Source organism: Mandrillus leucophaeus, unplaced genomic scaffold (genome assembly GCF_000951045.1).
Source record: "Mandrillus leucophaeus isolate KB7577 unplaced genomic scaffold, Mleu.le_1.0 Scaffold160, whole genome shotgun sequence".
NCBI classification, from domain to species: domain Eukaryota; kingdom Metazoa; phylum Chordata; class Mammalia; order Primates; family Cercopithecidae; genus Mandrillus; species Mandrillus leucophaeus.
Window position 1 is genome coordinate 1,857,949 of NW_012101588.1, and position 13,718 is coordinate 1,871,666.

The 13,718-nt window shown below is 44.4% G+C and overlaps 1 protein-coding gene across 1 annotated transcript in view; it reads right to left on the bottom strand.

The window, feature by feature from the left end:
- The window catches only part of FNDC1 (fibronectin type III domain containing 1), a 74,498-nt gene that overhangs the window by 8,229 nt on the left and 52,551 nt on the right, over positions 1 to 13,718 (bottom strand). The window contains exons 16-18 of the mRNA XM_011975932.1: positions 12,289 to 12,519; positions 7,182 to 7,290; positions 2,458 to 2,537 (exon numbers count right to left, since the gene is read on the bottom strand). Coding sequence (XP_011831322.1) covers positions 2,458 to 2,537; positions 7,182 to 7,290; positions 12,289 to 12,519 — 420 coding nt within the window. The remainder of the gene's footprint in view (positions 1 to 2,457; positions 2,538 to 7,181; positions 7,291 to 12,288; positions 12,520 to 13,718) is intronic.

The following is a 13,718-nucleotide window of genomic DNA, read 5'->3' on the forward strand; positions in this document are numbered from 1 at the left end:
AGTGGTGCAATCTTGGCTCACTGCAAGCTAAGTCTCCCGGCTTCACGCCATTCTCCTGCCTCAGCTTCCCGAGTAGCTGGGACTACAGGCACCTGCCACTATGCCTGGTTAATTTTTTGTATTTTTGTAGAGACGGGGTTTCACTGTGTTAACCAGGATGATCTCGATCTCCTGAACTCGTGATCTGCCCGCCTCAATCTCCCAAAGTTTTGGGATTACAGGCATGAGTCACCGTGCCTGGCCAAAAAAGTTTATTTTTATAAAATGTCATGAACAGGTAAATCTGGACGATTCTTTTTTTTTTTTTTTTTGAAAAATTATCATACAGTAAATTGTTCTTTCACAGTATATATCCTATAAATGTTCATGCCTGCATAGGTTCATGGAATCCTACCAAAATCGGCATGCAAAAGATTTACATCACCCCCAAATCTCCCTAGCCTGCACTTTGTACAGACCATTTGTTCTGATGCCCTCTGCTAGCCACAAAATAGAGGGACACACCATAGCCATAAGTGTCCAATGCTTGCTTTGCTCCCCTGCTCTGAAAGTTCAACAGTCTGCCAAAAACATCCCAAAAACCCCAGGGCAGGTGGAGGGAAACAAACAAAATGACACCAGCACAGAAAACAAGACCTGACCTCATGGCACAGCCTGTGTCACACACTACATTTACTTTCTGTATTAATTTTCAGATTGTTATGTTTGGCAAACGCCAGAATTCACTGACTTTATCGTTTTCCTGTTGTTCCTGTTGCTCGCCTAACCATTTTCAGCAGAGTAGCACAAAATGAAGGAGAAACTTGAATAAACTGATGGGATAAAGGAAGATGACCAGAGCAAGTAACTGTCCAATTTTCATGTGTGTGCGGCTCCTCTGGGAGCTCATTGAAAGCGTTTCCTAGAGAGATTCTTATTCAGATGGTAGGGTGGGGCCTTGAATTTTCCTCACCCACCCCTTGGAGGCCATAAAGAATGAATGAGGAGTTTTTCTTGGAGGAGAAGGTAGAAGACAGCTGTTTTATCAAAACTTCAGATTGCAGCTCCAGAAGTTACGTGTGTATCACTTTTACTCTCAGAAAGATTTCAGATCGGAGTTTCTTGACAGCTTTTTGGATTTGAAATTTTTTAAACATTTTTTTCATGTTGATTCTGATAGTTGCCAAGGTCCACCTTGTTTTTAGAAAATGCAGTCATAATCACAGACACATCCCTTACTTTAGCAAATTAACCACAGATAATGGTTTTCTCTTGCTCTTTCCTAATTACTAACAGACACATATTTCTTAAATAAAGAGATGAAGACAAGTTTGAGGTCCTTTGCCTACATTTCTGGTATAAAGCATATTCTTACAAAAGATTTTATGTTTTCATTTATTTTGACTCAGTAGATTTTTAAATCATGACACTTAAAAATATCTTCCAATGACCCATTTTCTGGGATCAGGCCGCATGTAGAAAGTCATCTAGCCAAATGGAAGCTGGGTGTAGGGCTGGCTCAGCTGGGTTGCTCTGAACTCAGCCTGGCTTCCTGCATGGAAAAGTCTCTAGGCCAAGAACTATCACAGTAGCTGGCTCTGCATGTGCTACCTTAGACCACAGGCCATAGGAACTGTGTTTTCAGAGGCAAGCTCTCACTCTGTCACCCAGGCTGGAGGGCAGTGGCGTGATCATGGCTCACTACAGCTCAACCTCCTGGGCTCAAACCATCCTCTCTCTTCAGCCTCCTGAGTAGCTGGGACTACAGGCATGCATCACCATGCCTGGCTAATTTTAAACTTTTTTTGTAGAGACAGGACCTCCCTGTGTTGCTCAAGCTGGTCTTGAACTCCTGGTCTCAAGAGATCCTCCCACCTTGGCTTTCCAAAGTGTTGGGATCACAGGCATGAGCCACCACCCCTGACCAGGAACATTTTCTTGCAGGGACTGAGAGCTTTGCCCACCAGAACCCCAAAAATGCAAGGGCATGCACTGAATGATACTGCTTGTAAGACTGAATGATATTGTAATTAACCTCTCAATATTAATTAAAAATATCTCTGCCTTCTACTAAAGGGGGCATCCAATGTCTTGGCTCATTGGAGAGGCAACTGCCTGTCAGCCACATGACATGTGTGTTCTTCAGGTGCTTGCAATAACTTTTTTTAAACTCTGCAACTAAATTTTGTACAGATAGAGTCAACTTTATCTTTCCCATGTTGTTGAAATCTAGACTTTTTTCCTTTCATTGGAATTTGACCTTTCTGTTCCTCACAGAGCCCATGAAAACTACTTTCAATTTTATTATCCAAGTTTTAACCTAGCACAAAGCAAACAATGTTTACTTTAGAAACAGATATCCAACATGAGCTCATTAAATAGAAAAGTAAGTGTTTATTCTATGGTAGCCATCATTCTAGATTATTTATTTCATTTTTTAGAAAAGTAAAACAAATCAGGATGTGAAGTCATTCATACCTGATTCGGTGACAAATGAGACCGAAGGGCTGATAGGTCCGTAGCCGTGAGGATTTTGTGCTTGCACTTTAAAATAATACCTGAAGTTGGAAGAAAATATATTTTGAAAGAAACGTGTATTTGACTTCTGTGTAATGAAACAGACTCCCGAACTGCTGAACACCTAAACTGTGACAGGCTTTGAGTTCTAATTTTCACAAATGCACACAGCACTAGTGATTCTTCATGTTTTTTCTGAACTTTCTCAGTTTTGAATAAATTCTCTAAATAATACAATTAACATAGCAGGGACACATGGCTAACGGCAATAGAAAGGACATATTAGAACACAGGTTGCTTGGCGAGCATGTGTTCCTTCGTGCTAATGGCAATAGAATAGGGACATATTACAACACAGGTTGCTTGGTGACCACGCGTTCCTTCGCATCAGGACTGTCCCTGCTCTGCGCAGGCTCTCCTGAGCTCATCCCTGGTGAGACGCTCCTCTAGCCCTGCTCTCGCTCAGGTTTAAGACTCTGGTCTCCGCTTCAGTTCCACAGCCCGGTAGAGAGAGGGTGGTGGAGCAAAACACTACAAAGCAGAATTCAAATTATAACCTAATTATATCCCTGGAGTCCATGTAGAAGAGCAGGACGTTTGCTCCAGCAACCACACAACTTAAGGTTGACAGGGAGAGGATGAACCGGGCTGGAGGCTGCCTCTTCAGTGAAGCTAATACGGCAATGGTATCTTGGGTGCACTGAGAAATGCTGTGGTTGGCTCTGGAGCTGGGAAGGGACCACCTTAAAAGTCACTGAGTTATGAGCTTCTGCGTCTCAAGGAAAGAGAAACAAGTCCAAGAAGGGAAAGGGGGAAAGATCCAGAGAGACAGGCTTTTCTGTAGGGCTAAACTTTGTCTTGGAAGAGCGAATGTGCTGGAAAGCACGCCGCCTGAGTCAACTAGCTCATCTGGAGGGAGACTGAGTCTCGAAGCATCTTATTGGCATTCTTGCAAACAAAAGAAAAAGAATGGTGTTTAGAGAAGTAATAAAGTCCAACGCCACACTTGTGTCCCACTATATTTTAATCTTTGTGCTTTCCTCACCTCTTGATTCTAGATATTTTACATGCTCTTTTAGTGCTCAGCTACTTACAGATGAAAAGAGAGGTGAAGAATCCCTGGGGGCTCTGTCATTTTAGAGAGCTCATAAGGGACCTCTTCTCTGGCTTTTGGCCAGTAAGAATGTCACACTTAAATGTTATAAAATTATTTATTTGATTAAGTCAGGCACACAGATTCTATGTACTAATTAAAATGCACTACATTTTTAAAAAGTGAACTATTCATATTCAGAGAGCAAAGGGTTATTAGGCCTATTGTACCAACAGCCCCGGCCTCAAGCCTTCCGAGCTGCTGGATCACCACGGCCGTCTCTGACCCCAGAAAAGAGATATTTTACTTTGGGTTTGATTACAGAAAGCAAAGAAAAGCCATTGGGTAAAATTAGTCTTCCTAAGCCATTTGCATCTTATTTAGGAGTATTCTTTTTTATTGCAATTTAAATAAAAAGATATGCACAATTAAGAACATATGAGTTTCCAAATCTCAATTCACTCCGCAGCTCGTGTTTTCCCAGTGACGCATACTTTTATGCAGTGGTTGTGGAGTTATTTAAGGCAAAACTCTGCAGGCAGTTTGAGCAGTGGGTTTGGCATACATTTGTGGTCCTGGGCAAACTTTACAGATACTTTTTTCGCTGAAAAAAGGAAATTAAAACATAAGGAAGGATGCATACTCAGGGGCTCCATGGGACACTTCTGCTGAGTAGTCAACTTTATGGAGGGAAGTGCCTCTATGCCATCAAGGAGGTGGTAGAAGGGTGACTGACAGGCTGAGAAGCACTATTCAGATGGATCTGTTTGTATCAACTTTGTTTTGACCCTGAAACCTAAATATTCTCCAAATCCACCTTCCCTGTTGACACAATGATTCTAGGCCTCCAGAAACCCAGAAGTGACCATTCCAAAGACATATTCCCATTATAACCTCACCTAAGGTGTCAAAGTAAATTTAAATATGCTGAGCTGGAAAACAACATGAAATTATGCAAAAAGTTAACATTCCATTTTTAAAACTCACATGAAACTTTGTCGATGGGCAAAAGTATACATTTCATACTCTGAATAGTCTCTGCCTCAGCCAAGTAACAAAAGCAATCCATGCCTCACCCTCTTAAGCTTCTGGCACCTTCTTTCGAACAGCCTCAACTGTGACAAGTCTGTGTGTTTTAAGTATGGATTTAAAATACGCAGACTCCAAAGAGTTCTTTGGGAGTCTGTCTGGTGTCTAAGGTAGACAATGCTCACTTAAAGTCAAAAGCAAGGTCTAATTGTAAATAGCCAAAGCTCACCTTTATGCCCTGGCCCCTCTTTGGGGTAGACTGACTTCTGGTCTCCCCTGGATTGACTCAGAAGCTGGTTTCTCAAGCGAGCCCCCATGAGGACTGAGACGACCAAAGTGAGTTCCCTGGAAATGATCTGCATTCCCGTGACACAGGGGCAAATGAGTGTCCTTACATTACACTTGCACTTTCCTAGCTCTAAAATTTAGCAGCTGCTCAGAAGGGTTTTGAGGAAATGCAGGAGGAGCTGTGAGTGTCTCTACCAGAAGAGCACATAAGCAGCTGGGCACCTCAGGAAAGGGAGATTAGCAGCTGCAGCTCCTCCTCTGCCTCAAGGTGCTGAGTGTGTGTGGGGCCAACCCAAGGGCCCCTGGCACTGTCTGTCCTGCCTCTCCTCAACCTTCTTCCAAATTGGCCTCCTTTGTTTCCTAGGGCACACCCTTCTTTAAGGCATCCTCTCTGCTAGGAGCACAGCCTACTCTGCAGGATGACTGATTCGTATGATTCAGATTTACTTTCCCAGAGAACCTTGTCTGACTCCACTCTCTATCCCCAAGCTCACAAAGAAAAAAAATCCCCCCATTATATACTCTCAAAGCATGGTGTACTTCTCCCTCACAACACCCACTCAGGGAGGTTTATATTTATGTTGGTTTTTTAAAAATCTGCCTCTTCCACCAGACTGTAAGCTCCTTGAGGGCAGGGCCATGTGTATTTTCCCCAGCCCAGTCCAGATGTTCCACCTCGCACTCAAGAAGTGTATAGTAAGGACTGACTGAATGAGCCGTGTACACTCTCTAATACCTGTTGAAAGAATGAGTAAACCATCGCCCTATATAACCCTCCTGACATGACTCAAAGCTCAACATCAGTCTGGCAGCAGAAGTTGTGGAAAGAACGCTAGACTTGGCGAGTCAGGAGGCTGTGATTCAGATCCTATTGTAATTAGCTCTGTGGCAAGGCCTCTGGAAGGCCTCTTTCTGCTTTTTGATACTGAGGCTGTGCTGCAAAAGCATTGTCACTCTGCACACGCAAAAAAAAAAAAAAAAGGACAGTCACTCCATTTTCTCTAATTTTCTTGGTTTTGTTTTATCTAATTGATTAAAAAATTAATTTGCCATTACTACTAGGGAAAAGCAAAAAAAAAAAAAAAAAAAAAAAAAAACTGCTTTCTCAGCTTCCTGGTTTACTACTTGCTTTTTATTTGCCAAATCCCAAAATTCATAATTTATGAAAGCTCAGCTCAAGTGGGCCCAAATGGCACGTTAAAATGTATTGAGGAAAATTCACAGCTCGTTCAGTAGCCTTTCGGTGCCCACGGCTGGTGTCCAGATTCTACCTCCTTTACCACATGCCTGTCTAATGAGGGCCATTTTGTTCCAGCCTCCTCCATGTTCCTCAGCCTGTGTAGAAAATGAGAGGCCTCGGGTGCGCCATCACCTCACTTTGAGCTCTTTGCTAAGCAAATATGGTGGCTCCCCACAACAGAGGTCTGCTGGACCCATTTGTACCAGCTTGTGAGAGCCAGTCATTAAGTATTCAGGAACTCCGCAAGCCCATGGTAGCTTAAAATTGGCCACAGGTGGGAGTATTTACACCACAGAAGTTGGCTACTGGTATCAACCAGGGAACTCTTTTTCCAGAGAGCCAGTTTACCAGCACACCACTCTTGACCATCAAGTGCTTGGTGCTTTCCCATGCTCACCCGCCCGGGAGCTTTCTGAAGGTCATTACCACCAAAACCAGAAGGCATAAAAGGGGAATGAACAGTCACCCTCTTTGTGCCCCTGGGAACTAGTTATGCCTATTTCATGCCAAGGGCCATAAACTCTGGCTTTCAAAATGATTCCCTGGCCAGCCATGCCTAGTTTATGAAGGCACGCTTATAACCTCTACCAATGTGTAAAATGCATCTTTCTTGAATGATGTGAACTTCTACATCATAGAGTTTGGGAACCAGTTCATTAAAGTGTTCCGTGATTGTGGCTCCATTTTCACATATGAAGGTTACGATGCCTAGTGCCACAATATTGGGGATGAAAAATGGACCAATTATTTCAACACAGAGAACAACTTTTCTTTCCCTAATGGCAGGTAGTGTTTAGGTAAACAGAGAGGAAAATATAAGCACAATAGCCTAACAATGACAATACATACAGTCATTTCTTCTAAGAAACTTATATGCATATGGTAAGCATGCATTGACATTCTACTAGAACTAAACAGAGTATTCAAAGAAATCACAAAAACATTTAGATTCCTCCCTTCATTTCCAACCAAAGCATATCAGCAACCATGCACACAGCTCTAATCTTTTGTTTCTAAATGACCGACACATCATACCTCGTGTTGGGCTTTAGGTTTTCAATTGGCAAGTGAGTTACTGATGAAGCTTGAGTGGACCACTTGTTCCTGATGAAGTCTTCATAGGATGCACTGTAAACCAAGTAACCTGAAAATGGAAACAGGAAAGAACCTAATGGGCACCAAGGAACCAAGTCACACACAAGATGTAACCCACTGAGGACAGAAGTGAGGCAAAGCTGCAGATGCAGCTCCATGTGGGAACTGCAGGAAGGAGGGCACGCAGCACTGTAGGACAGGATGGGATGTAACGCTGGTACCTTCTGCTGAATCCAGATGGGGATGACAAAACTAAGACACTTCCTGATGACCTGCTGGCCCCCTACTTCTCTTGCTCATTCCCCAGCTTTCCCCATTGTCTCAGAACTAATCACGTCTCATCTTGACCACACAGAGAAAAAAGCAACAGAAGAAAAAACCAGTACCCTCCACACATGTATTGAAGAACTTCCTATTGCCTTGCACAGGAAACGAAGAATGTTGCTGGTGGATGCTGTGCATGTGTGTGGGGCTGAGAGATCCCAGATGCCCAGGGGTCCTGTGCCCATTTGGTGAAGGCTGTCCTTCTATTTCTCATTGCTGAGTATCTGTGCTGCCCTTGCCCTCACGGTCTAATCACAGCAGTGAGGCAGCTCTTCTTTCTATTGTCCAACCTGCTCTGTCTTACTTGCTAATAACAGATCTCAGCCGGTGTGCCCTTGACCCTGACACCTGCCCAGCCTTTACAGCTCTCCCAGGAGGCAAAGTGAAGTTCTTCCCACAGCTCAGCGCATCCCATATCCTAGGTCTCTTATGTGTACACAGAAGGAGAAAACATTTGTCAAGCACTTTCTTTGTGCCAAACCTTATGCTAACAAGGTACTCTCGATTGAATTTGACTTTGATTAATCCTCACGATCTTAGTATGCAGGTATTGCCTTCCTCATTTTGCCACAAGAGGAAACTGAATCTTAGCAATGGGTTAAATATCTTGTCTAAGTTCACATGTATTGATTCATTCTACAAATATTTATTGTGCAACTACTAGTTGACAGACATTATACTAAGTGCTGGAGACAAAGTGGTGACCAGAGCTCATGAAGCAGCAGGGTGCACTGGGAAACAGAATTATACAGCCAGGTTGAGCACTCTGCAGGACCTGTCCACAGTGCTGTGAGAGGGTGTGCAGCGGGAGCTGGCCCACCATGGAGGACACAAAGAGCTTCCCTGGGGTCACAGTAAAGGAGCTGGCATCTGAAGGATAAGAAGCAGATAAGCTGTGTGGTAGGAGGTGGGATGGATTCCAGGTAGTGGGAATCCTGAGCAAGACACTGAAGAGGGAGGACCCAGGAGAAGGCAGTGTGACTGGAAACCGTAAGTGGCGGAAAGCGGGGGCATGAGCTGGGGCTGAAGCAGCACGGGTGGGAAAACTAGGCAGCACCCTTGGACCAAGCTAGGCTTTTGCTTTTCATTCCAAAAGAAAGGGAAAGACAGTTAAGACATTAAACCAGACAATTAGGTTTGCATATTCAACACATCTCTCCTGTGCAGAATGCAGAATGGATTGGGTGTGGGAGTGCAGATGTGGATGGAACAGTCTAGTTAGACAGTTCTTACAGTAGCCAGGTGAGAGGTGGCAATAGCTTAGATGAGCACACCACCTAATGGAGAGAAATCGATGGGTTCAAGAGGAATCCAGAAGGCAACACTGACCAGATTTAATGATGAGTTGACTATAGAAGTGAGATAGAAGGAGACTTGAAGATGCTTCAGGCTTGAGCAAATATGTGGAAAGTGGGACAGTTCTCCGAGATGGGAAACACAGATGAGGGCCAGATTTGGGAATGGGAAGGATCGTGAGTCTGACTTTATTTTTTTATATATATATATTTTTTTGAGACAGAGTCTCACTCTGTCGCCCAGGCTGGAGTGTAGTGGCTGGATCTCAGCTCACTGCAAGCTCCGCCTCCCGGGTTCATGCCATTCTCCTGCCTCAGCCTCCCGAGTAGCTAGGACTACAGGCGCCCACCACCGCGCCTGGCTAATTTTATTGTATTTTTAGTAGAGATGGGGTTTCACCGTGTTAGCCAGGATGAGTCTGATTTTTTATACACCAAGTCTGAGATGCTCTGGAGACATCCCAGTGATGACATCAGGTGATTTTACCATTTGCATCTGATTTTACTATCTGGGGCTCAGAGGAGAGGATGATGGCCTGGCCTTGAGATATAAATCAATGACTCATTTCTGAGATGAATTAAAACCGTGTGCATGGATGAGACTCTGAGGGGAGAGAAGACAGAGCAAGAAGAAAAGAGGCCCCAGGACCAAGCCGTGAGAAATTCCACCACTGAATGTTGTACAAGCCTGGGAGGAGATGAAGAGGTTGAGAGAGATCACACAAGTTAAGAAGGAAAAGATCAATAACATCAAATGTACCTAAGAGGTGCATGAGATTTTATTTAGCACCCTACGATCTGATTAGTGTCACATCACATGACACTGATTAGTGTCACACAACTAACAAATGGGCAAGCTGGGCCTGGAAGCCAGGTAAACTGGACCCTGGAACCCTCCCCACACTGTTCCCTGAAGGAGAGTCATTGAACCTGGGAAGAGTTGCTGCCCTCCCCACAGCATTTCCCCTCTGGCACAGTGTAGTCAAGCCCTGCATGCTTCAGCTGGTGCTGCACACAATGGCCCACCCCAGAGGGGACGGAGGTCACATTTGTGCCACGGAAACCCGGCTTCCAATGGAGTTGGCAAAGCTCAGACTCTTGGACCTCTGGCTTCCATCAGAACCCCGCGCTTCCCATGTAAGGGGCTGGTTTCTCGGCTGATCCTGTGTCTGGGTTTTGAGGGCTTTGGGGTTTTGATAAGGCGCTTGCTGAGCACAGCGTAACTCCTGATTTCTCTGTTGTTCTCATCAAAACCAGTCCTGAAAGTGACTGATGAGCTGGTCCTGAAAAACTAAGAGGTCATCACATTGGTGATTTCCTACAGAATCACTCCTAATAAAGTAGTAACTTCATTCTTCAGGAGTGATTTGGGAAAGCAACAGGTTGCAGGCAGGAATTCTAGGAGTTTCACACTGTTTGGGCGCCACCTCATTACACATTGACTTGACTGCTTGTGAAAGAAAGAATGGCAGGTGAAAACGAGCAGAGCACACAACATCCATGTAGCCAGCAGGATTCAGATGCCCTGCAGGGGGCCCGATAATGTGATGCTTCGTTTAAGTCTAGGATGTATCCACTTGGCTTAGTTGTTCTGCAGGTGAAAGAGCCGGTGTTTGGTTCACTAATGGATGACAAGCTGCCGCTATTCTCTCTCTGAGCCTTGTGGAGTCTGGTGTTTTCCCCCACGCCACAGGGCGTCATATGCTGCAGTGTTCTACAGTAATCAGCTTGACAGGAGTTGGCACAGCTCTGTGTTGGGAGTGCCCTATAAATACCTCATCCATATTATTTATGCTAGTGTCGTGAGTATTCATGATTAGGGCTCTGAGGTTTCGTTTCGGATGAGGTGCAGGGTGGGGCATGTGAGGATACTAAGGCTTCAGGGATCTTTGAATGGCTTGGAACGCCCTTAAAGGGCATGGGTGTTTCAGAAGCCCGACCTCTACAGGACAATACAGAAATTACATCTGAATTAAATCTAAGGGACATTTGTTGAGAGTTCCCTGAAAGCTCCTTCTTCACTGCAAGAACCCTTGAGGCACGTTTAACGGGGCCAATGCACTCTCATTCTGCAGCCAATGTTTCTTAGAAGCCCCTTGAATCAGGATGCAGTGATATATTTATGTTAAGTAATATCTGTTATGCAAGAGGTCAAAAGCTAAACAGCTTAAAGTAAGGTTTTAAATTATTTTTTCTGCATGCTTTCTTGCTTGCTTTTAAAAATTACCATTCACAGAAGTGTGTTCAATTAATAAAAAGACGTTCTGGCTGTTTGATTACAAGCTTTCCTCCTTCCATTGATTGATTTGCATTCTATTCGGAACACCGTGGACTTCATGGCTGTCCATGTAGCACCTACCCAGTACTGTACTTTTAGTTCCGCTAAAGACTTGAACTCCTTAATCCCACACCCTCCCTGCACCCCAGGCCTTTCAGTCTCACCTGGCAGAACACCCAGAAGCCTTCTTTTCTATGTCCCTTATTCTAGCATTTGTACTGCTGTACAAATTCCACAAGAGAAGATGCTCTTTGGATATTCTTGAACACATTTTTTCATTGTAAGATACAATAGTGGGAACACCAAGACAAGCACTAGAAATTTTGAATTATATGAACTGTACTAGCACAATAATGGCAGAGAATGTTGAACTCTGACCTCTAATGCAACTGCTACCTCCCAGTCAGAGACACACACAGCCACAGCCATACTTCTTCCTCTTGCACAGCTCAGAGGCCCAGAAAAAAAAATTTGCAACTATTCACAGAAAATATCAATTCTCTTTCTGTAAGAACTTAAATTTCAAGATGTATCTTCAAATATGTCCTTGGCAGAGTGAACTTAAACATCTCAGAGGCCAAGGAGGCTCAAGATCCTTGGGCATTTTTTCATCACCTCCAATTCCCACATAAGGAATCGAGAAGCACCCAGATTTGTCTGGAAGCACCCAGCAGATGTGAAAGGAGAGAAAGAGGCAGAGGCACAAGCCCAGGGCTGACTCCAACAAGGGACAGCTGTGTGGCCCAGTGGGAGCTCATGGTCATGCTCACTGCAGGATCTGATCCGGCAAGGGGCTAGCTGGACTCCCTGGCCATTTGCAAGATTACAGGATGTTAGAGATGTAGTGATGTTTTGCATATGGGGAAACCAAGGCCCAGAAAGATGAATTACTGAGCTCAAGATCATGCAAATCAGTCTGGGATGAGGATTTCGGACTTCTGACTTCCATCCAGTACTCCTCACCCTACCCCATGAGGCTTCCATTGTTGCCTATATTTCATCCAGTTGAAGGAAGACATCTACCCATCATCCCATTCATCCATCCAACCTACTCATCCATGCATGCACCCATCCACTCATCCATCATTCTTTATTGTCCACATTTCCCACCTACAGATCATGGGAACTCTGATATCTGCCTAGGACACACCTGTGACCACATCTCCCGGGGTGGCTTTGTCCCAATCCACAATGACAAATGAGTGGCAGCCTTCCACGGCCACCACGGTGATGTTGCGGGGAGAATTCTGGGGAGGCAGGTCACTCCTCCTCAGGTCATTGGGGATGATTTCATCCAGGCTGTCCACTTGGAAGTGATCCAGTGCATCAGTCAGAGAGCACGGGGCTGATGGGTCTTTATTTAGGTATGTCACGTAAGGAGCTGGAAAAGAACAAAGATATCCAATTGGATTGCTGGAGGCTTTTTCTGGAGGCAGAAACACAGCATTTGCTCCACAGAATCAGACCCACCATTCAGTCTCTCCCTGTTGGACAGAGGCCCCATCAGCCTTGATGCCAGGCTCAGAAACACACCCCCAGCTCTCCTTAATGGACCCATGTGTTTATGTCTTTCAATCTGGTAATTCCAAAAGATCCTATTGCCCCATCGATATCAATGACTATGCCTTCAAAGTGGTTTTGAGAGATCATGAAACTATCATTCAATGTAATGTAAGATTGCAGCTCTCTGTCATTCCTGTGCCCCAACATTTGGAAAAGGATGAGTCAGGCCCACCCAACACTTTACTAGCATTCTCTCAACACAGTTCATTTCCTTGACTATCTTGGGACCAGGAAAAAATGTATACTGATCAAGATATGCAGCCTTTAGCCTCAGCCCTGGGTGGCCTTCCCTAGAGCTTCATAAACCCCCACAACAATCTGAAGCATCTGTGCATAAGGCCAGGCCTGAACTGCTGTCTACAACATTACTGTTCAGTATAACAACAGCTACTCACATTTACAGATGGCTGAAGATTTTTCTACATACATTATTTCAGTGGATACACGATCCTGGGAGTAAGGCGAGATATGAACCGATGGCTTCGTGTTATCATCTCTCCTACCAACACTGAGAGTGCTCACTATGTAAGGATCAGACAGGAGGCTGTCACCCCCAGCCCTTAACTCTTTCTATTATATCCCACTAAATTAGAAATGCCAAGGACTTGGGATTGGGGTTTTATACATGCAAAACTCTCAAGTGATCTCAAGTAACAATGTCTGGCAATTTCTGAAGATTCCACTGTAACTTTTGGGGCTATGTTGCCATTCTCAGTGGCTATTTGGAGTGAATGCAGTTTTTAGCTTCTCTATTTGACTTTTGGGCAAATAATGAAATTAAGACAGAAGTCAAGAAGTTCTTTGTAACTAATGAAAGCAAAGATACAGAGTCCCTCGGACACAGCGAAGGCAGTGTTTTCTAAAAATTAGTCTGAAGTTAGGCCTTTAGAACTTGTCCGTGGGTCTTATCAGGAAGTTTGGGGAGTGGGTTCCTATGCTTTAGAGAGTTGTAGACTTATGAAAAGAGCCAGACAATAATAAGCCTTTAGCATTCAGAGGAGTTCTGTGGAGCAGCTA